This window comes from Equus caballus, chromosome 17, assembly GCF_041296265.1.
Source record: "Equus caballus isolate H_3958 breed thoroughbred chromosome 17, TB-T2T, whole genome shotgun sequence".
In the NCBI taxonomy this organism is placed as follows: Eukaryota; Metazoa; Chordata; class Mammalia; order Perissodactyla; family Equidae; genus Equus; species Equus caballus.
This window is the reverse complement of record NC_091700.1, coordinates 55855833-55879313: the sequence shown is the minus strand read 5'-3', so window position 1 is coordinate 55879313 and position 23481 is coordinate 55855833. Positions and strand designations below refer to the sequence as shown.

General features: G+C 36.5%; 1 protein-coding gene across 3 annotated transcripts in view; it reads left to right on the top strand.

Moving 5' to 3' along the window:
* DIAPH3 (diaphanous related formin 3) overlaps positions 1–23481 on the top strand; it is a 484080-nt gene that overhangs the window by 157270 nt on the left and 303329 nt on the right. For 2 of the 3 annotated variants that reach the window (XM_070240325.1, XM_070240327.1), the window contains 4 exons: positions 15362–15468; positions 15745–15863; positions 16686–16802; positions 20980–21098. In XM_070240325.1, coding sequence (XP_070096426.1) covers positions 15362–15468; positions 15745–15863; positions 16686–16802; positions 20980–21098 — 462 coding nt within the window. Of the gene's footprint in view, positions 1–15357; positions 15469–15744; positions 15864–16685; positions 16803–20979; positions 21099–23481 lie in introns of all 3 variants that reach the window. The other variant, XM_070240326.1, reaches the window with a different exon arrangement.

The following is a 23481-nucleotide window of genomic DNA, read 5'->3' as shown; positions in this document are numbered from 1 at the left end:
AGGAAGTGTTCCATCCTCCCTAATTTTTTGGAATAGCTTGAAAAGGATAGGTATTAAATCCTCTTTGAAAGTTTGGTAGAATTCCCCAGGAAAGCTGTTTGGTCCTGGGGTTTTATTCTTTGGGATGCTTTTGATTGCTGTTTCAATCGCATTCCTTGTGATTGGTCTGTTCAGACTGTCTGCTTCTTCTTGACTTAGCTTTGGGAGATTGTAAAAGTCTAAGAATTTACCTATTTCCTCTAGGTTATCCATTTTGTTTGCGTGTAATTTTTCATAGTATCTCTTATAATCCGTTGTATTTCTGCGGCGTCTCTTGTTATTTCTCCTCTTTCATTTCTGATTTTGTTTATTTGAGCTTTCTCTCTTTTTTTTCTTTGTAAAACTGGCTAGGGGTTTGTCAATTTTATTTATCTTCTCAAAAAACCAGTTCTTTGTTTCATTGATCCTTTCTACTGCCTTTTTTGTTTCAATAGCATTTATTTCTGATCTGATTTTTATTATTTCTCTCCTTCTGCTGACTTTGGGCTTTGTTTGTTCTTCTTTCTCTAGTTCAGTTAGGTGTAATTTGAGGTTGCTTTTTTGGGATCTTTCTTATTTGTTAATATGTGCTTGCATTGCGATGAATTTCCCTGTTAATACAGCTTTTGCTGTACCCCATGTGAGTTGGTATGGCATGTTATTATTTTCATTTGCCTCCAGATATTTTTTGATTTCTACTTTAATTTCTTCAATGATCCATTGCTTGTTCAATAGCATATTGTTTAGTCTCCACATCTTTGTGACTGTCTCAGCTTTTTTCTTGTTATTAACTTCTAGTTTTATAGCATTGTGGTTGGAGAAGATGCTTGTTATTACTTCAATTTTATTAAATTTATAGAGGCTTGCCCTGTTTCCCAACATATGGTCTGTCCTTGAGAATGTTCCATGTGCACTTGAGAAGAATGTGTATTCTGCTGTTTTTGGATGAAGTGTTCTAGATATGTCTATTAAGTCCAACTGTTTTAGCTTTTCATTTAATTCCACTGTTTCCTTGTTGGTTTTCTGTCTGGATGATCTGTCCAATGATGTGAGTGGGGTGTTGAGGTCCCCTACTATTATTGTGTTATTTTTAACATCTTCCTTTAGGTCTGTTAATAGTTGCTTTATGAACTTTGGTGCTCCTGTGTTGGGTGCATAGATATTTATAAGCGTTATTTCTTCTTGATATAGTGTCCCTTTGATCATTATGTACTGACCCTCCATATCTCTCTTTACCTACCTTATCTTGAAATCTACTTTGTCTCATATAAGTATTGTGACATCTGCATTGTTTTGTTTGCTGTTAGCTTGGATTATCGTCTTCCACCCCTTCACTCTGAGCCTGTGTTTGTCGTTGGAGCTGAGGTGTGTTTCCTGGAGACGATAGATTGTTGGATCTTGTTCTTGAATACATCTTGCTACTCTGTCTTTTTATTGGAGAGTTCAATTCATGTACATTGAGGGTGTTTCTTGATGCATGAGGGCTTAATGCTGGCATTTTGTCACTCGTTTTCTAGTTTTCCTGCATTGCTTTTGTTTCTTGTCCTGTTTGTTTTGGCCTACCCATTGACATCTGCAGTTTCCTATTTCCTTAATTATTTTTTTGTGTCTCTGTTCTGCTTTTAAGGTTGGTGGCTACCCTGAAGTTTGTATTCAGAATCTTGTGTATAACATAGTCCATTTCTGGTGGCCTCTTATTTCCTTAGCCTAAACTGATGCAGTCCCTTTCCTTCTAAGTTATTCTTGTCATCTCTTATTCCAACTTGTGTTGTGAGTTTGTGGTTAAAGTGATAAGATTGTCTTTGTTTTTGGTGTTTTCCTTCCCTTTATCCTAATGGTATAGTTGTATATTTCCTATCCTATTCTGATTCTATCTATTTGTCTCCCTACTCTGTTTTGTGACCCCTTTTCCCCTTTTTTCTTTTTTCAGGTACGAGGGCCTTCTTGAGGATTTCTTGTAATGGGCGTCTCATGGCTACGAAGTCCCTCAGCTTTTGTTTGGGAAAGATTTAATTTCTCCCTCATATCTGAAGGATATTTTTGCTGGATAGAATATTCTTGGCTGAAGATTGTTATCTTTTAAAGTTTTGAATGTCATTCCAACTTCTCCTAGCTTGTAAGGTTTCTGCAGAGAAATCTGCTGAAAGTCTGCTAGGGATTCCTTTGTAGGTTATTTTCTTCTGCCTTGCTGCCCTAAGTATTCTTCCTTTGTCATTCACTTTTCCCAGCTTTACTACTATATGCCTTGCAGTAGGTCTCTTTACATTGACGTATCTAGGAGACCTGAAAGCTTCCTCCACACATATTTCTCTCTCATTCTCTAGATTTGGGAAGTTCTCTGCTATTATTTCTTTGAGCACAGTTTCTGCTCTATTCTCGTTTTCATTGCCCTCGGAGATTCCAATTATTCTTATATTGCATTTCCTCATTGAGTCTGCTATTTCTTGGAGATTTTCTTCATTCTTTTTTATTCTTAATACTCTTTTCCTCTGTCTGGAGCCATTCAACGTGTCTGTCTTTGAGTATGCTGATTTGTTCCTCTGTGGCATCCACATGGGCATTCAGGGAATCTGTGTTCTGTTTTATCTGATCCATTGTATTTTTCATCTCTATTATTTCTGATTGATTCTTCTTTATAGTTACAGTCTCTGTTCTGAAGTAACTCCAGATTTCGTTGATTTGTGTCTCTGTTTTACTTTACCTCATTGAGTTTTCTGATTATAGGTATTCTGAATTCATTTTCGTTTAGTTTACTTATTTCTGAGTCCTCAGGGCATAATTCTGGGTGCTTATTTTCCCTCTGGTCTGGAGTTTTTATGAATTGTTTGATGCCAGAATGGTTTTTGCGCATAGTGCTATTATTCGGTTGCAGTTACAGTCTGTCGCCACTAGGGTGGGGGTCAAGAGCTGTGTATTCTGAGCCCTCTGCCTTCAGCGAGATGGCTGGCACAGCATGGGTGGGGGTGGGAGGGCCACCTTCTCTTGTTGCAGACCCTGTTTCCCAATCAGCTCTTGCTGTCTTCTCTCCTGGGGTCTTGGCTTGCTGAGGTCACCCCACATGAAAGCTTTCTCCTGTAAGAGGGCTTCCGTCTGGGCTGCACAGCCATGGGAGTCCTGGGTGATCCTGTGGACGTGCAGCCCATCCCCCACTCCTTCCCTCATGGAGCATCCCACGGCAGCGATCCCAGTCTTTAGGGGAGGGAGCAAAGATCTCTCTTACCCCTTCCACCTCCTCTGAGTGGGGCTCCAGCCTCTCTGCCCTCCTTTGATTGGCTGCTGTGGGTCTCTGAGGATTCCTGTGCTATTAGGATATTTTTTTTCTTGGAATATGGTTACTCTTTTTTGTTGTATGTTGGAGGGGAGAGAGTCCTGGGCAAGCTCACTCCGCCATGTCTCTGATGTCACTCAAGATCATTTCTTTTTTAACAACTACTTATTTGGTATATTAAGGGAATAAGGATGGAGAGGAGGGCTAGCAGCAACAACTTCCTTTGATAGTTGTGCAGGTCATGTATTTGATTCAGTTCTTGAGAAATTTTTACCAAGATACAGGTGGCTGATTATATTTGACTTTGTGAAACTAATTGCCTTAGTAGTAAGTAATTATATTTTCTGTTATGGTTAGTAGTGTCATTATCTTTTGATGTCTTAAAAAACACTAAAATTTCTTGACATAATTTTTAAAGTTTTTCTTTTTAAAGATTGGCACCTGACCTAACAACTGTTGCCAGTCTTCTTCTTTTTTGCTTTTTCTCCCCAAATTCCCCCAGTACATAGTTGTATATATATATATTTTTTTAGTTGTGGGTCTTTCTAGTTGTGGCATGTGGGATGCCACCTCAGCATGGCCTGATGAGCGGTGCCATGTCCGTGACCAGGATCTGAACCAGTGAAACCCTGGGCCACCAAAGCAGAGCATGCAAACTTAACCACTTGGCCCTGGGGCTGGCCCCTAAAGTTTAATTTTCTCTGAGAAGTGAATGGTCATTTTAGCATCATTTAAATTTATTTCTTTTTCCTGTTTCTGATAAATTCAGGTTAAATTTCTCTGCTGTTAATTAAGAATGGAAATGGGAAGCATTGTTAAGTCTTATTTTTCCCTACTCAACCATTTTGTTGTGGATTCTTAGTCTTTAATGAAGTTTCTCATAATTATTAAGCCTAATGTGTGAAATAGCTAGCAGGTGTTAAGCTTAAGTTAAGAATAAAGATGTTGTTTTCCAGATAGCTAACTTAAGGGGCAAAAAAGTAGATTTCTCTTTTCTGGGATCGCTGATTGTGCTCTGTTTCCTTTAAAATGATCAAGCCACACTTATGAATATCTAAAAATACTTTTCTCTCTGGGTGTTTCTGAATTTTCTCAAAGTATCTTTTAGAGCTTGCTGGTTATCAATTTCCCATAAAGCTATTGCTCTAAGTGCCTATTTTACTCCATTAGCTATATAATTTGCATTTATTAAAATGTACTAGTCTGAGTGATATTAGCAAATCATCAAATTAAAAATAAAGCTTGTTTGTTGCTGAATAAAATAGAAACCAATTGTTTGGTTTTAAATTTGGAGGAAATGGGAGATAGTAAAATTTAAAAAAATCCTCATTGCTCTTTTATTGCAAAGTATATTTATAACAAAGTACTTTTTAAAGGGGCATTGTTTGATTTTCTTGAGTCAGATAATAATAATGAAGAAAATCTGACTGCCTATGATTGTGATAGAATTGAGCATACTTTCATTGCCCTCCCCACATATAGAATAGTAAGAAAGGAAAAAATTGAGTGCCAGAAATGAAATTATTCTTGGGCCTTAGAGAGTCTTTCTATCAGGAAAGAGTACAAATGTAACTCTGGGACTTAAAATAAATGTATATTCCTTTCTTTTCTCAAGTGTATCAGACAGAGGTTTTTATCTTCAAGCAACATTATCCTCTCTAGGTAATTTAAGCAGGAAATGGTACCTTACAGAATTTCTTGCAGGCCCAGGAAACCACATGTGGATAGTATATAGCTAGAAACAGAGGAAGAAATGCCAGACCACAGCCAGGAATGCTCTAATGGAAACACCACTCCCAACATCTACTCTGGCCAGCACCCAAGACACTTAAGATGGACAGTAGAGCTTCTGCCACAGCACTGAACCCTCCATCACAGGGTCCAGGCTTCATCTGTGTGATTGTCCTCTCCTGTTGGCCAGGTCTGTCTTAGTAGAAGAGGGTTGGAGTATGTGTGGGTGAACCAATCTCTAGTTTCTGCCACACTTAGATTTTATCTGTTATTTTCATTTCTCTCCTTTTTGTTTTTTTTTTTTTCCTTCCTATGTGTGTCTTTTTTCTTCTCTTGTTATAGCCTACTTTGCTCGAGTATCAGAAGCTTTATCTTGTTCTAAAGAGTTTGTTGAAACCTTTGCTGTTGGTCAGAGGGCTGTTGAATTGTGGTAGATTTTTGTCTGGAAAGGAATCAAAGTGTGGGAATCCCAGAGTTTTTTGAGGTGGCTGTTTGACTCCTGCACATATATTCTCATGCACGCAGTGACAGCATGCTGTACCTTCTCTTTCCTATGGTGTCTTCTGATCCAGTCCCCTTGGACTTGTGGCTGGGGACTGTCAAGAACATGAAGGTTCTGTGATTTTACACCACTTGTAAACTAACATGTTAGTCTGCCACATTTTATGAGTGCTGTCAGACGGCATGAACTCCTGGGTCAAAAAACAAAGGACTTTATTTACCCACAGCAATGGCAGTAGCATGAGGATCAGCTTTGTATCAGCCGCAATTTCTACTTGCGGTGGGTCATGTTTTAGGAGAGAAACCCTGAGCTAAGGGAATACAGCTCTTATATCATGAGCAGTGAGTACTCTGATTGATACAGGCTGTGACAAAATCTTCTCAATTCGTCTCACAGAGTAGTTAATTAAGGCTACTGGTCTGTAGAACTCCAAGCAGCAGGTTGAAGTGAACCTGAGTATGGATCTCAGTCATGCCTTCCAGGCCCCAGATCCAGTCAGCTGAACAAAACCCATCGACCATAAGGGTCTACCTTAGAATGCCAATACAGAATGATGTATTAGTGATTGTTCAGATGTCCCCTTGTTCAGCAAGGAGCAGGGCTAGGACAGTTCTCTCATCCATGACAACCCTGGCCAGTGAGTTGAAGCTGACCTGAGTGCCTTCCAGGGCTAATGTGGTGTCATTGATCACTTTGGCTAAAATCAGGGACAGATTTCTTACCACCTTTTCTAATTGGGAGAGTCTCATCCCATGGATTATTGCCTGTAAGGTGCACATAAATAATGAGTCACTTTCCCTCCAGGAAGCTCCCCGGAGTAACTAAGGGTAGCCTCAGTTTGGAGAGATCTCTGTGATTGTTGCCTGAGGGCTGCATGGTGTACCAGTAGTATTTCCTTAAACGTTTGAACATCTCTTATGACCATCTCTAAGGTGTAAGTCACGGTGTGTTTAGAGAGCGAAGCAAGTTATTACCCGGCTTCTGCAGAAAATATATAATCTTGAAGGTGCACATGGTGCTCCTGGAAGGAAAATGTTTATAGTTGTTAGGGTCTCCCAATTGGTACCTTTGTCAGTTGGGGGCTACCAGGTGACAGTGCTTTCAACGTGACCTCCCAGCTGGCTGATGAACTTCAGGATTCTCAGTTTAGGAAATAATTGAGCCTAGTCCTTGTTTTTGGAGGGACTGTCTGAAGACATAGCAGAGATGGCAGGTTGTGCTATAGGAGAGCAACTTTGAGCTTAGAGAAGCTGAATCTTTTATAATGGGCTGTAAGTGTGCCTGCCTTTTGCTCTGGAGAAGAGATGCTGTTGCTATCTTCCAAGGTTGTTTGATCATCCTTGTAAAGATCATGCAGAAAGGCCATCAGCATCTCTACATGCAACGCATGCAGAAAGGTAAGAGACCCAGGGAGAATTGTCTTGCAACAGGGAGCAGCCCACTAAACGCTCATCTCACCTTCTTAACTTATCCTTCAGTCTGTTGCTGCTAGTGTTGTTCCTGTAGTTCATTGTACCTTGATGTAGCTTGGGTGGATCAAACCATCATTAATTTTAGTTAATGTGATACCACAGAGTGTCTTTTCTACATTAGTTACCAACTAAAGCATTTTTCCAAAGTCTCTTAGAGAAGAGGAGAACTAGTTCTTTCAGAGAGCCAACATGAATAAGGGAAGAGATGGGGAAACTTGTTCCAGAGGGGCGAGATTACTGTTCTCTTGTCTTTGATGCTTTGATGTGAACCTATGGCAACTGTAGTTTCTGAGATTCATCACTTAAAATAGAGTAAAATCTTTTAACTTAATTGCCTCCAGGTTTCTCAAAATTTGATTTAGTATATTTTTAAGATACTGATAGTTAGCTAGGTTTTTGGTGTGCTTCTGTGAACCACTTATTTTTGCTATTACCTAGTAAAACTATAGTCTCATAATTTCTTTACCCACTATTGAAATACATAGCCATTGTTCTCTTTAGTTTTTTTTTTTTTTATTCTGGTAAAATATACATAACATTTACCATTTTTAGAATTTTTAAGTTTACAGTTCAGTTGTTTTTGAGGATACAGTTGAGTGGCATGGAGTACATTCACATTGCCATGCGACTGTCGTATCTTTAGGCTTCTTAAGATCTAGTGATAAAGTTGATGAACCAGTGGACAGGGGTGGTAGATATATCCTTCTAGGATCTATGGACAGTGGTGGTTGGTATGTCCTTCTAAGATTCCTATGGTGGATATTTCTATACCCTGGAATATATTTTCCAAACAAGCAAAAGTCAGGAATATAATCCAAGCCTTTGGTCTCTGAAACTGTTACTGGAGGAAAATTATGGTCCAAACACATTCAGGTATCTGGCGTGCATGTAGTCTTAACAAGTGTCTCATAGTTACATATCAAAGTGCAGAGGGTGGGCACACTTAGAGAAGACTAAGAAAATGTGGAAGTATTAATATGAAGCTTCATTTATAATACTTATGAATCAGACAATTTGAAAATTATATTTTTGCTGAAACTTGCTTTGTGGAACAAGGCTGTGTTAACTGGGTCCTCTGAGAGCAAGAGATTTGATGTGCAAGGGACAAGGGGAAATGCCTTTGAGGGAACCCGGAGAGGGAGTTGGGGGAGGCTGGGAGATGCCAAACTCAGTGCAGATCTGACCTCAGGTGAAAGAGAGAGGGAAGGAAGGAATGTTGGATGGAAGTGTCTTAGGCTGCCCTGCAGTTCCAGGAGAACTTGGGCAAGGTGGTTGGGGAATCCTTGAGCCAAAGTCCCGTGTGTACCAGGATCAGGCCCGTTTTAGTATTTTTGCTATATTCAGACATTGGCTGGGAACAGCCCATAGGAAGTTTGACTTCAGCTCAAATGTGATAGAATTCGGAGGGCAGTGGCTGGGGCTCTTGGTCATTTATACTCCCAGCAGTCAAAGATGGAGAGTTGCATTCACATGGCTGCTGCAAAGACAAAGTTTTTCTTCAGTCTCTGGATTTCGCTGAGTTCAGGTGCAGAATAGATCTTTGAAAACTTGATTGGAGCACACTTTACCATGTCTCAGAAAGTAGCAAAAAACGGTGTTTTTTTATTTTAAAAAATGGAGAATTTTCCCCATTATATATGTAGTTTAAGTTCATTAAGATATTAAAAACAGAGTAGGAAAAATCACCCTTAGTTGAGTTATAATGATTAATTGACAAATATGACATTGAAACAAATCATAGGTTAAAGAACATTTCTGGATTTAGCTGAGTTTATTTGCTTCCATTTGTAAATGGTCAAGATGTACCCAAGTTTAATTTTGCCTGAAACCAAATAAAAGTCTTCCTATAATGAACAGTCATGTCTTGATGTGCTCTTTCTTTTTGTTTCAAACATCTCCTCCCTCATCCAAAACTCACTGTTAATAAAGTTATTTTCAATTTCAAATAAGTTCTCATATTTAATGAAGGACAAAATGAATAATACAGAGTATAGTAGACAGTTTATTTTTAAGACCATTGTTGGGTCATTCTAGAAGGATACAGAGATCAATTTGTTTTAATTCCTCTTTGTTTTGACTGCTAGTTTTATTGAGGTTTGCATCAGTAGGATTAATATATCAGTGCAAATCGAAATGTTAAACATATTAAAATGGAATAGTAAATAATATGCCATTAAACTAGTAGACATTAAAGAAGGACAGTAAAATAATATCCTAATATGAACTCATATTGTCATATGGAGCTACCTAAGTATAAACTAGTAGTTAACGTTTTTGTCCAGAATTTACTGCCAATTTGCTGAGTATATATAATATATATTTCTTCACTTATATTACAATAGATCGCCAGAAAGATAGACTGAACTCAAAGGTAACTACAAAGTTTCATAATTAACCAGTCAATTAGTTACTCAGTGACTGCTGTGCTCTAGGTTACGCTAGATATTAGAACTAGAAAGATGAATGAAATATACTCCTGCCCTTAAGAAGCTTGTACTCAGGAACTTAAAACTAGCTAATATTTCATATTAAATATGAAAATAGCAATACTAGGAGTTTCAACAAAATGCATGGGAGGACACAGAAGAAATTAATGATGTCTTGGGGGAGTGTTTGAATAAATACTTTAAAAATCTAAGTGTGTTTTCCAGTATTCCTGTCCATATGCATTACAGTCTCTTGAATCCTACAGTTTATTTCTCTGAATCTGTATGGGATGGATGCAGTTCCCTCCTGCTCCGCCTTGTTCTCTTACTGTCTCTGTCGTTTACAGAACATTTAATTGGAAGTATAAATAAAACTATAGAACTTCACATCTGCTGATATGCTTTACTATTTCTGTGTCTACATAATGCAGTCTGTTTAGTTTTCATTCTGAATTAATGTGTATGATTTTAAAATTCTTTGGAGTTTCTTTATTTGCACTGGAGGCAAAATATTTCTCTGTAAGCATCATTTACTCATTTTAACTTGATAAATGAGAAATATGATTGTGCAAAGAGAGAGAGATGATTTCCGCTGTGGGGTGGGGAAGATGAATAGCAGTCTACGCTGTATCTTCTAGGCCCGGATGATAAGTATTCAGAGATTCTGATAAAATTTTTAAGTACTTTACTGGTACTCGTTTCCAATTTTCAGTGTAGTATGGCCATCATTTTATTTGTAAAAGCATCTGTTTATATTCAGAGTGAATGTGTTGATCAAAGAGTAAACTTTCTAAAGAATCCTTGCTTTTGCTGTTTGTTAGATGCCTTCTCAGTTTCTTCAGCACGATCATGCAGGAAGCATCTGCTCTCGTGGCCTTTGAAAAAATCAGACAGGCCTTGTGGCTGGGCCTCAGGCATCACACCTGTTAGTGTACCTTGAATTTTGTGCTTAAACTTGTTTGTCCAAAAAGGGTCAGAAACCAAGCTTACAAATGCATACAGCGTTTATTTTTTCTCATTTTTGTGTTGAGGGTAGAGATAGATAGCAATAAATAAATAGTGTACTTGGGGCAATTTACATGATATGTATTCACATACACCTTCTCAGCTTATTTTCAAGGACAGAAAGCTGCTTTGCTGATTAAGTGATATAGATTCTGGCATGCTCCTTTGTCTTGCTGTTTAACCTCTTTCTACTTCTAATGATTTTCCTTTGATCATTTGCCTCGTTCTTAAGATTGCCTTTGACCAGTTCTATCCCTCATATTGAATATCTTTGAGATTTCTATTTACAGTTTATCTACTTTGTACCCTGCTGTGTGCCTTTACCTTCTGGTTTATGACGTGGCTGACATTTGTCCCACTATTTGTAATTACTGTTTTGGCTGCTCATTTTCCTAATCTTTGACTGTGTGGGCTTGGCTGGTCTCAGTCCTTGCAGTGCATCTTCAGTGTCTTGTTGCTCTTGAGGAAATCCTCCACTATTCTAAATCCTAGAGACACACCCACCCCCACACCCACCCCCACCCACCCACCCACACCCCACCAGCTAGAAGTTATGGTAAAAATACTTTTTCTGATGTAAGGCTCTTTCTGATAATTGGTGCAAGAGTAACACAATGAGCTTCCAGTGTTTGTTTTTCGAATCATTAGAATTGAGTCCATGATCTAACACCTGGAGATAAGTATCTTATATATAAGCTTTGTTTAAATCAAAGGTTAGTTAGCAGTGTTTCTAAAGTATAAAGATGCATTTGAAACGAGGAGAATGTTTTAGAGCCAGTTTTAACTCTATGTTTTTGTTTGCTGGTTGCACATGGTATATGTGAGAAGGTAAGTGCTTTTCCATGTGGAACAGCAACTCTATCCCTTTGTAGAAATTGTTCTTGTCGTCACCAATTTGCCAAATGCAGTGGTAATTGATTAGTCATCTTCTTTGACCTACTGGAGCGTTTGACACAGTTGATCACTCTCTCTGTTGAGACAGTTTCTTCCCAAGCTTCTAGGACACCGCAGTCTCCCTGTTTTTCTTCTACCTCACTGGTGGCTTTTTACATTACTTTAACTTATTTCCCCAACCTACAAATCGAAACTTAGAATTGAAATGCCCCGATCAGTTCTTGTACCTCCACTTTTCCCTCTGCTACTCCTGAGATGATTCCATCTAAGATCTTGGTTTTTACACCATGGTAATCTCTTTCTTGAACTGGGGCCTCCTACATCTGATTTCCTTCTCCGCTTTATTTGACGAGGATTACCAATAGATATTTCCAACTTAACATCTCCAAAAGCAAACTCCTAGTCTTTCTTCCCAAGTAGGTTTCTCTTGTGGTCTTTCCCATCCTAATAAATGGTAGGTTCATCCTTTGAATTGCCCAGGCCGAAAACCTTGGAGTCAATCTTGACTCCCCTCTTTCTCTCATAGTGATTTCTGTCTTTTTTCATAGCTGTATCCCTAGCACCAAGAACAGTGTCTTGGCGATTGGTAGGCACCAATATATAGGCTTTGAAGGAATGGAATGCATGAGTTGCTAAACAGAGTGGGTGAACTGCAGTCTGATGCCCAGAGAACCTCAGGTTAACTTAGGATGCTGTCAGGAGGGCAGAAGCTCCTTGTTTTCTTACCCTCATCAGTTCAAGAAGGAGGTAGCTCTTGTCATGCTGTTGAAACAATTAGTGTGACATAAGGCAGATTAATAGAGATCATATGCTACATTTTTGGAACATCACACTGAGCACGGTGATTAAGTTTTTAAGATGAACATCTCACTCTCATTATTTCCTTGAGTTTCTGTTAATATCCCCAGCTGACACAGGGTAGGTACTCAATAACTAATTTTTTTAAATGAATGAATGATTCCTAATGTACATTTCAATCTCAGAATTCTAAAAGCGAGATTTTTCTTCTTTCTCTCCTCACATTTTATCTCTGTTAATAGTACTACCTGCTATCTATTTGAACAACAAAGGTAGGAAGACTCCTGTAAATTCCTTTCTTCTACCTCAACCTAAACCTCATGTCCATCCAGACATCAAATTCTATCAGTTCTTTTTTCTTTACATTTCAGATGTTGTCCAGGCCCTCCACATTGTTCACCAAAGTTGCTTCTACAGTAGCTTCTTAACTTGTACCTTTTGCTTCTATTATTGCCTCTCCTTGCATAAAATCCTTTATGATTTCCCCTATTTCTAGTTGAATCTGAATTTTCTGACTTGGTACACGAGGCTATGCCTCATTTCTATTGACTCTTTCCCCTGCTCTTCCCTTCCCACCCTTACAAACCACTCAGGAGATCTGAATTCCTTATAATTCAACAAAAGGGCCCATGTCTTTGAACATGTTAATTCCTCTGCTTAGAGCATCCTGGTCTTCCTCTTCATCAGGTTTGCCTTCTTATTCTTAAGAGTCAGTACTGTTACTCAGCTGTCCTTGTTTTTATTTAGTGTCTCCATATTTCTGTTATATACCAAACGTATCTCTTATAGAACCTGGTATGGTTCTTATTAGCCAGCTCTGGTGGTGTAGTGGTTAAGATTTGGCACTCTCACTCCTGCAGCCCGAGTTCATGTCCTGGTCAGGGAACCACACCACCCATCTGTTGGTTGTCATACTGTGGTGGCTGCATGTTGTTGTGATGCTGAAAGCCAGGCCAGTGGTATTTCAAATACCAGCAGGGTCACCCACGGTGGACAGGTTTCAGTGAAGCTTCCAGGCTAAGACAGACTAGGAGGAAGAACCTGGCCATCAACTTCCAAACAAACAAAAAAGCCATGAAAACCCTGTAAATAGCAGTGGAATATTGTCTGATATAGCACAGAAAGGAGAGGATAAAGACCAGGCAGTGTTCTGCTCTACGGTACACAGGCTTGCTAGGAGTAGGAATCGACTTGATGGCATTAACAACAAGTATTTTTATCATCGTACATATTTATCTTCATTTGGGTAGGTAACATATCCTGTTTATTTTACAGTTCATGAGGCTTTTACACTGTCTCTAGGAATTGCTTTATATAGCATAGATGCCAGATTGGCACCCACTTCTGTTGGTATGCTATATTAGTGTGAAATTGTGATAAAACAGGTCTATATATCTCAATTTAAGTATTAAAAACCTAGAAGGAACTCTTTGGTCTTTATCTTGATGATAGAATTTTTTACCTATAAGGAAACAATCAATACCTTATGCTGTATCCTTGTATATATTCATAGATATATGTTTGCATGATATAAATTAATCAGGGTAGTTATAGGTCATGATGATGGCAAATCACCGTTAGAATTGGGAAGGGACTTTTATAGAACTAAATTCATTATTTTAACTTAAGCCAATTTTCGGTTTTTCCTTTTATGGAGTATCGCCTATTTAGAATGTTTCCTGGAAATAATTTGAGTTACCTTTTTCCCTTCTTTCTCCTCAATTTGATGCTACTATTGTTATACACATGTCTACTTTCCATTTAGGTGCTATTTGCTGCTAATTTTTCTGTTACTTATTTTTGCTGCTTTCTTTGAGTTGTCTATAATTCCTGTCTTTTCCAGAAACCTGGTGACTAAGACTGATTTAATTTCTCTGAACGTACAGAAACATTATTTGTATGCTCTTTGAGATCTTTTAAAATTGCATAGTATTGCAGAAAAAAAATGTTTATGGATACTGGGTAATGACTGGCAAGGATGTGGAAAGAAAACATTTTAAACTTGACTTTTTGACATGAACTGGTTACAGCTCAGTGAATGTGTGCTGGAAAGAGAGACTGTGTTTTAAGTTTCTTCTCATTTTTTCTTTAAAATATGTTTACCTTTCCCGGCTTCTCTCTTCTGGCACATTTTCCACCCGTACTTTAAACAGTCTGAAGTTTTCACAGTAGAGGCATGCTGGTCAGATTTTAGTGTTTATATATCAAATACAATTACAATATATTTCAACCAGCAGGAACTGAGACCCCTCTTGGTGTCTTAATCCAAAAACGACATTTCAAATTCATAGAAACCTTGCCTTAAGGGATGGAGAAAGGACAATTTAGGGAGCAGCATGAGGTTAAACATATTGATCAGTAGGCTGGTCATTCTTGCTAGACTTTGGTAGAATGTAGCCATCAAAAAATAACATTATCATCAACAACAAAGAATACTTTGCTTCTCTAGAGGCAATCTCTTTTGCTTCCATTATATGGATTTTAGATGAAAGATCTATTTCAACCAAGGATAAAAAAAAGTGGAGAGGTTGAAAGTTGTGGTGTAAAACATGAACTGAAAAATACAGATTTTTGTTTTTTATCATTTAAAATATATACTAAAGGATTTAGTTAGCTATATTATTTCTTTATGCCCTTCTTAATAAGCATAACATTCAATAATTTTGAATTTTTGCCAGTGTAAGACCCATTGCTTGCTAAATTAACTCCTAGAAACTAATTGTGTAGTGTTCATAATATAGTTTTTGGTTGTAACAACTCTGTTACTCAGATTCAGACACTTGTTGGCCTTGAAGTCTTTGGGACTTTGGGTTTCTCTTGATGAATGGAAAATTATTTTAATATCCTATTTTAGGTAAATGTTGTTCATCCAGTAGAGATTTAGAGTTTTACAACTAGGATGTGTTCAGTTTATGTTGTGTATATAAGGAATAGTATTTTTGGACAAGCATCTAACTTTTGGTTAGAGTGAATTTTCTTATGGAACATTATTGTCTAATGTTTCTCCATCTCTTTCCTCCTGGGAGAACCCCCAAATAAATAAAAAAATAAAAACTCCACTGAAACTATATTTCTTGTACAATTTAGAATTGACTAAAATATTTTACATGCAAGTTATTGTTTTAGTAGATTCTCCTGTGATGGAAGATATTTGATATACTTGGAACAAAAACTTCATATTTCAGTTTTAGCATTCTTAATGTTGGGAACCACGTGTAAGTCTCGCTGTGTAATGTGTTATAGGTAGCATGTATGCAGCTCATCAATGCACTTGTTACATCTCCTGATGATTTGGACTTCAGGCTTCACATCAGAAATGAATTTATGCGTTGTGGATTGAAAGAGATATTGCCAGTAAGTGCCCTGCAGTCTCCTTATTAATATTTAAATTAGAGGAGTACTTGAGTAGAGGGAAATTTAGATAAATTACATTCAAGAATAATTTATCTGTGGGGAAAAAAGGCTTGAGTATAAAAATCTATTTTTGAAATATAGATTTGAGTATTATTTAACACTTCAAATGTTTGAATGCTATAAATCAAGTTGAATGGTTGGTTGATTTCTGCTTTTCATTATTTTTTTGCATTATTAAAAACAAAACTGTTCATAATTTCTATTTAATATCTCTAGAATTTGAAACGTATTAAGAATGATGGCCTGGATATCCAACTTAAAGTCTTTGATGAGCATAAGGAAGAAGATTTGATTGAATTCTCCCATCGCCTTGAAGATATTAGAGCTGAACTTGAATATCCTCTTGTTCTGAAGTTTAGTCAATATGTTAAATTACTGCTAAACTCCAACCAACCACCTACCATCCCCCAAAATATTTAACTTCTGAAGCCATTCATATGTAAACAGTATGAAATCAAACACTTATGAATCAGAAGGATGTTTGTATAACGCTTTCTTATTTTATTAGTTTAGTGTGTGTGTTTTTATGAAAACACATATGTGTAAATGATTGTTACAACCTAAAAATGGATTCTGTTAGACACTTATGTGTATGTGTACAACCTATTCTTTTCTATTTTTATGTTTGGCACTCCCCTCCCCCCAGTGCTTTCTAGCATTAGGAATAGGGTAGCCTCAGCCGGCTGGTTAGCACATTCCTGCACCTTGGGTGCATACTCACGTGAGCCTCTGTTAACACTGTGGATCTGCAGATGTCTGTGCTTTTCCAGAGATCTGCCAGGTTCCCATCCAACAGGGCTTCTCCATGGTATATGATGCCTGGCTCCAGCTGTCTTGATCAGGACACCCCTAGGTCCCAGTATTCACAACCAGCTGCCTACCACCTTTGCCGTCAGCAGCATCTGGGCTCAAGAGAGGCAGATTGGTTGGAATTGGTTGTAGAGGAGAGGCCGGATGGTGTTAGGTCAAATCATCATTTGCACACAGTTTTTCTCCTACTCTCAATCCTAACTACCTGTGTTTTATCGTATGTTGAGTATACATGATGCCTATTTTAGGGTAAGACAGACAGTAATCTGAAGCTTTCAGAGCAGATTCTCTGTCATGTTATCGCAACTGTTTGGTGTAGAAGGTCAATAAATCCTTAATCAATTTACTGAAGCATATGATGTTTACAACATGGTGTGGAACACAGTTAAGGAAACCAGAGCAGAGGGATACTTTATTTCTATTCTTCAGCATCTTTTGCTGATTCGAAATGATTATTTTATAAGGTAAGAGGAAGCTATTTTCTATTGTTTTCTTTCACTAATAAAATTCTATTAATTGTGAAATACACCTGATGTTTGATTTGGGCAAGCAAGTAATTTTAAGATTTTCATTTCAGTCATAATATTGATTCATGGGATGTGTTGTTTCCTCTGGGCATATATTTAGATCGATGATGGTAAAATGATATTACTGTCACTTTTTAAGCTCCAGTGGATTCTTGGTTATGACTTTTCATCTGAATAAAGATGCAAACTGGCAGTGAATGACTATTTATCCTGTGATGGATAATATTTTCTGGTTAGTTCTTAGACAGTAGGAATAATGTTGTGTAAGTTTGTTTTATAAGTTATGAGAAGGGCACTAAGCATTACTTATGGTTGGTGTTTAAGTAGCTAGAAAGTGCCTAGAAAATATAGTTGCAATTAATGCTGCTAATGTATTATAAAAGCTAAACAAGTGACTTTTCAAATTTGATTATATCCTAGCCATCTTGAGCTTAACAAATTGTTGATCCTGTCTGTACCTTACCTCTGTGTAGCTATATATGGATATCAACACCTTAACTAGCTGGGTTGTTATGAAGAAGAAATATGGTAACATGGTTCAAACTGGCACATGGTTTATGCTCAATAAATGTTCTCAATATCCTCTTTCTGCTTTTATTACCGTTTTATGAGGGAAGCTGAGATTTTTTAATATAAAACCATTTTTGGGGGCTGGCCCTGTGGCCAAGTGGTTAAGTTCGTGCGCTCCGCTGCAGGCGGCCCAGTGTTTCGTTGGTTCAAATCCTGGGCACGGACATGGCACTGCTCATCAAACCATACTGAGGCAGCGTCCCACATGCCACAACTAGAAGGACCCACAACGAAGAACATACAACTATGTACTGGGAGGCTTTGGGGAGAAAAAGGGGAAAAAAAAATCTTTAAAAAAAAAACAAACCATTTTTGTTGTCACCAGTTTAGCTTTCCTGAAATTGCATTCTCAAATACCGTGGGTAGTAAGTCTTTTCTTATTCTAATTTCAATTAGAAGGATTTGCTAGACATGTCTCATTCAGGCTGTGTCTTCTGGGTGACATCAGAGAATATAATTTAGTCTTTCTGATGTACCTAACTAGAAGGGAACGAATCAAAAATGTTAAAACTTTAAATTCTTAAGAGGATAATCTGTACTTATCATAATCTCCTCCCTTTGTAAAATTGGAGAATCCCATTGGTATTCTGAAATATGAGTTTAGTAACCTGTTTTGATGCTTTAGTTGCTTCTTTCTAATATTTTATTAAAAATCACTTTAAATATTTATTTTTATAAGTGCTAGATAGAAGTACTAATAGATTAATTAAATACTATTTTAAATATTGTAGGTACCCTGCTAATTGTAATACTGTAATTCTCCTCCAGATTTACTTAAAAATGAAACTGAACCATCCATTCACGCTCACGTAACCCCATCCTTTTCTTGATCTCTGTGTGGTTGGTCCTGTCTACCTCTGGTTGTTTGATGCTGTTTTAGTTTCCAAGAATTCAAGACTGTTGTTTGCTTTTGAAGATTTGAATGTGTCCGTAGTGCTCCAGGAGGGTTATATCTTACTTATGACCCTAAACTCTTCATCTGTCCTACAAGAGGACATGTGATTGTGTCTAACATCAAAACAGATGACAAGGCACAGCTGTCCTGGGGCATGCTCAGACAATCCCATCACTTTAGTGGAATCAAGAGTTTCAAAGAAATATTAAATTGTAGCATTACCAAAGTGACATTAATAAGGCATAGAAGTTAGCTATTTTGATCATCTTTTGAGTATCAGCTTTTTAATTTGCTGCTTGTTTATATTGCTTTTTTCTTTGGCTCTTTAAACCTCAGGCCCTTGGTCTTTGTTCCAAATATGGGTATGAAGACAGTGTTTTCCTTATGACTGCTGTAGTCAAGACGATTCCATCTGTTTTTCCCCGTGTTCCAAAATTCTCATAGTTGTTTTCGTTATTTATTCTTATAAAGAAACTATATTTTTATTACAAGGTTGAGTCAGAATTATGGTCAATTATGGAGTATTTTTGAAATACATTTAAAATTTTTTTTACTTATTTAAGTTTTTATTTACGTATAGTAAAATTCACTTTTTTTGGTGTACAGGTCTATGAATCTTTTTCTTTTGGTTTTGTGTTCATTTTTTGTTTTCACTATGGAAATGAACCTGGATTTTACCTTTTCAGAAATTTTAGATTATCTGAACGTTTTGTGTTTCATGGCTATTTTAAAGTAATATTGATATGAATAAACATAAGTTTTTTATAGGTAGACTTTTATTACAGAACACAAAAATATTCTCATTTAAAAGAATTAGTGGATAGGAAAATTAGACTCTTTACTCACTTTCAGTTTTGGAACAAAAGGAAATTTTACTGAAATGGAATGTGATCAGAGACTATATGTCAAAGGCAGCCCTGGCAGTTAAGAAAAATCAAATGCAGCAAGATAATCGGAGGTGGAGTAGAAGATCAAATTCAATACTGTAACAAATAATTAGTGGTTTACCATGTGCAAAATGTCATGCCAGCTGAATGTGCATGGGAGATAATTTCTGGTATTTGGTAAAAATACTACAGACAAAGTAAAGATGACTTGAAATATTCTCCAACAAAAATGATGTTTTATCAATGAATTAATGATAATTTATGCTCGTCTCTTAATTAGGTTATTCACATAATCCTCTGACATATTCACTGACTAACCAATATTGCTCATAGAGATTATTTTCTGAATTTACATTTCTGCAATACAGAAGTACATTATTCTTTGCTAGTATTGCCTCGCCAAAAGAGTTTTTGCACGAAATTTGAGCAACATTATGAATGAGCTCTTTAACTAGGAATTCTGGACTTGAGAAAACATTTAGTGAAATAATGACTTTTAAAAAAGTGACATAATATCTTATGTTGAAAACATGTCTTAAAACAACATTAGGATAACACTAAATTAGAGTAAAAAAGGAATGGAGTGTATTGTCTCAATTTTCAGATGTGATAGATATAAATGCATGCTGAATTTATGCACCTTAAGTGTACATCTGGTTATTATGGGTCAAATATTAGGGAATGGGAGATTATTTCTTTGAAGGAAGTAGAGAAAATTGAGGAAGCTGAGCGTTAGTTGTCTTTGCTAATGGTAAGCTATAGTGAATTTTATTCAGTGTAATGGATGGTTTATTAGGTGTAAGATAGGAAGGTTATAGGCAGTAGTTTATAGGAAAGGAAAGCGCAAGTGGCTAGAGGCACCATCACATACGTGGTGAGGAGGGTTTGGAGAGGAGAACCGTGCAAATGTCATTGAAGGAAGAAATCAACCCTAGAGGGGTGTTGGGAATGGAAAACTGAATCTCATTAGAATAGTGCCCACCCTCTCCATCACTTTAGTACCTCATGAGGACCCACCCTCTCCATCACTTTAGTTTGCTTTTGTATATAAAATCCTCTGGATATTTTTCACATTTGTTAGCTTGAGTTTAAGGGATGTTGTTTAGCTTATTACAAACGTAGGTGGACTGAAATTAACTATGGTGACAACATGAACCCTGTTTAGAGATTTTAGTTAAACTTTAATTTTTGGACAAACATTGTTATTATACTAAATTTCTCTAGGTGTTTTTTTTTTGAGTAAGAAATAGTCATTTGATATTTTATATAGTTTATAGTATCAGTTTTTAATTTGCTTCCACAAACATACTGAAAATAGTATACTGTATGGTTTTAAGAACCTTCCAAAGAATTTTTTAGAAAAGATTTCTTTTTGGTTTGTATTAATAAAATGAATTAATGGTACCTATTTCAGTATAATACACAGGTAGCTTGATGATCTCTACCAAGGACTACTTTTAAGCACATATCACTTCATCTTAATATTCTCTCTTTTACTGCCTACCAATTAAGTCAAGGTTCTGACTTTTATAATAAAATCATCTTTAAAGCACACTGTATTTGCTAAAAGTTATAAAAGCTATTGTCTTAAAATCATTCAAAGAAAAGTGATAGATTGTATTTACTCTCACTCCCATGTCAAATCTGTTATATTGACTGTTGAAACTATATAATAGTAAATTATTGAACTTGAAATCATGCTTAACAAAAAAGTATTTTGATTTGGCAGAAAGTTACACTTTATTCTTTTCTTTGGTTTTAGACAACAGTACTTCAAATTAATTGATGAGTGTGTCTCTCAGATTGTATTGCATAGAGATGGGATGGATCCAGACTTCACCTATCGAAAAAGACTGGATTTAGACTTAAGTCAATTTGTTGGTGAGTATGTCTCTATTATTTAACTGCAAGTATCTTACTGTCCTTTACTCCATGGGTTTGCTCTAGAGTATTGGTTCTTACAGTGTGGCCTGTAGAATTCTGAGGGTCCTTGATACTGTTTCAGAGGATCCTAATAGTCAAAACTATTTCTATATTAATACTTAGACATTATTTGCCTTTCTTATTATATAGATGTTTGCACTGGTGATCAAAAACGAGGGTGGTAAAATTGCTGGCACTTTGTTAAGAATCAGGGCTGTGCCACCAAACTCTTAGTAGCCCTGTGTTCTTTACTCCCATTAAAACAAAACCACAGAAACTGCCACTTTTACTTAAGAATAAATCATAAGAACTAAAAAATATTTATTTTAGTAAAAATCTGCCCTTGCATATGTGCATTGTTTTAATAACCTCTGTGACTAAAGAACTAAAAAATATTAATTCTGATAAAGAGCTAAAAATATTAATTTTATTAAAAATATACCCTTGCATATACACATTGGTTTAATATTCTCTGTGACAAAATTAGATGTGTGCATGAAGAATTTCTGCTCCGTTCCAAAGTACAATGAGAATTGAGTTGTGAGGTGAACTGGCTGATTTTTTTTTTTACTTCAAAAGAATGATTGTCATACAAACTGTGGCTACTCAGACTTGAGTGTTTGGCAGTTTGACGTCAGCCAGTGTGTGGCTATAATCAATGGGAACAACTGATAGAATTTGTTATCAATGATAAAATTTGAGCTTTCAAGTAAAAATTGGAAGTTTGGAAAACTTGTATCTGCTACTGTCAACTTCCCAATACTAAATTTTTTTTCTGATGAGATCAGTGGTGATATTAACCTATATGATTATTTTGATACTATATAATGAGATGTGTCAACATTTGGAGGATCTACATGACTGCAAATCACTCTTTTCCAAATGAACAGTGCCTGATGTTACAAATTCTGCATGGGTAAAAGATTTATGGATTTTAAAGTAACAGAATACAAAATATTCATTGATGTGATATGTACTTCCACATTGTTACTAATGTTTAAGAAGCTACCATATATCAAATTTTGATGTAACATCAAAAAAGATTACCATTTTTTCTTCGTATCATATCTGAGTCCATGAAGAAGTAGGAAATGTATAGAATGAGTAAGGAACTGAATAATATTTGTGACACACTGGTAAAGAAAATGCTTGTTTCTCTCTATGGGAGAGAAGCAATTAGAAATTCCTGGAGGTGGTAGGGTCACAGAAATTAAGAAAAGCGTGGTTCAAATATCCAGCAAACTAAGATGTGGAATGCTCTTGAATAGTATCTGAAAAGGAAACTTACTCCACTTGGACATTAGGGATGCTTTTTTCTCTAGTAGATGAGAAGTTTTAACATTGAACTCTTGAGAGGAAAATATAATCCTTGAATACTGCTTGGCTGTATAAGAGAAACATATTTACATAGTTGTGATAAATTCATTTTATCTCTTGGTTTTAAATGTTTAGAATAAACTTATAGACACAGTGCAGAAGACTTAAATACAGCAGAGATTGCCACAGTATTTACATGGATAGCTGAGAGAAGATGCGAGGTTGGGCAGTAGCAGAGACAGATGTTGGAAACCTTGGGCATAGATAACTTGATATATTATAGTGGGAATTGAGATGCTGTCTGTGTGAGAGGAATCAGAGGTTTAAGTATTATTTGGTGCTACAGAGCTAGCAAATTTAGAAAGTAAAATTATCAAAAAATTGGGATTAGAGAAGGAACAGGACTTTGATCTTTTATAAAGTAGGAAGTTATCTATAATATCTTAAATAGATAAATCAAGGAATAATGGTGTACATATTTTATTTAGAGTTAAGGAGCTAACAGAATAATCAGAAAGAGCTCTAAGAGGTCACATTTAGGGGTGGGATTGAGTTTGTAATGCAGTGATTTGGTTGACTGCTACTTTTCATTATAAGCCCTTCTAGAATATGTTTTTTTGAACCATGTTCTGGTATTACTTTCATTAAAAAAAGAATGGATAAAATACACCACAAGAAGTCCATGTGAATCACTTCTGCATAGTATCCCATCATGTGGATATACATTGTAGCTTATTAATCTATTATTGATGAGCATTTATTTCCAATTTTCTGCTAACATAAACATTATTTTAATGAATGTTCTTGCTTAAAGGCAAAGTCCTGGAAATAGAATTGCTGGGTGAAAGAAAATGCATATTTTAAATTTTAGCACACGTTGCCTAGCTTCTCAGCAGCAAAGTTTCTTAATTATACTTCCACTATTGTGTAGGCGAGTCAATTTCTCCGTGCCATCTTCAACACTTCCGCATTACGGATCATTTAATCTTTGCTATGTCTACTTTATATTTTCATATTATTAGAG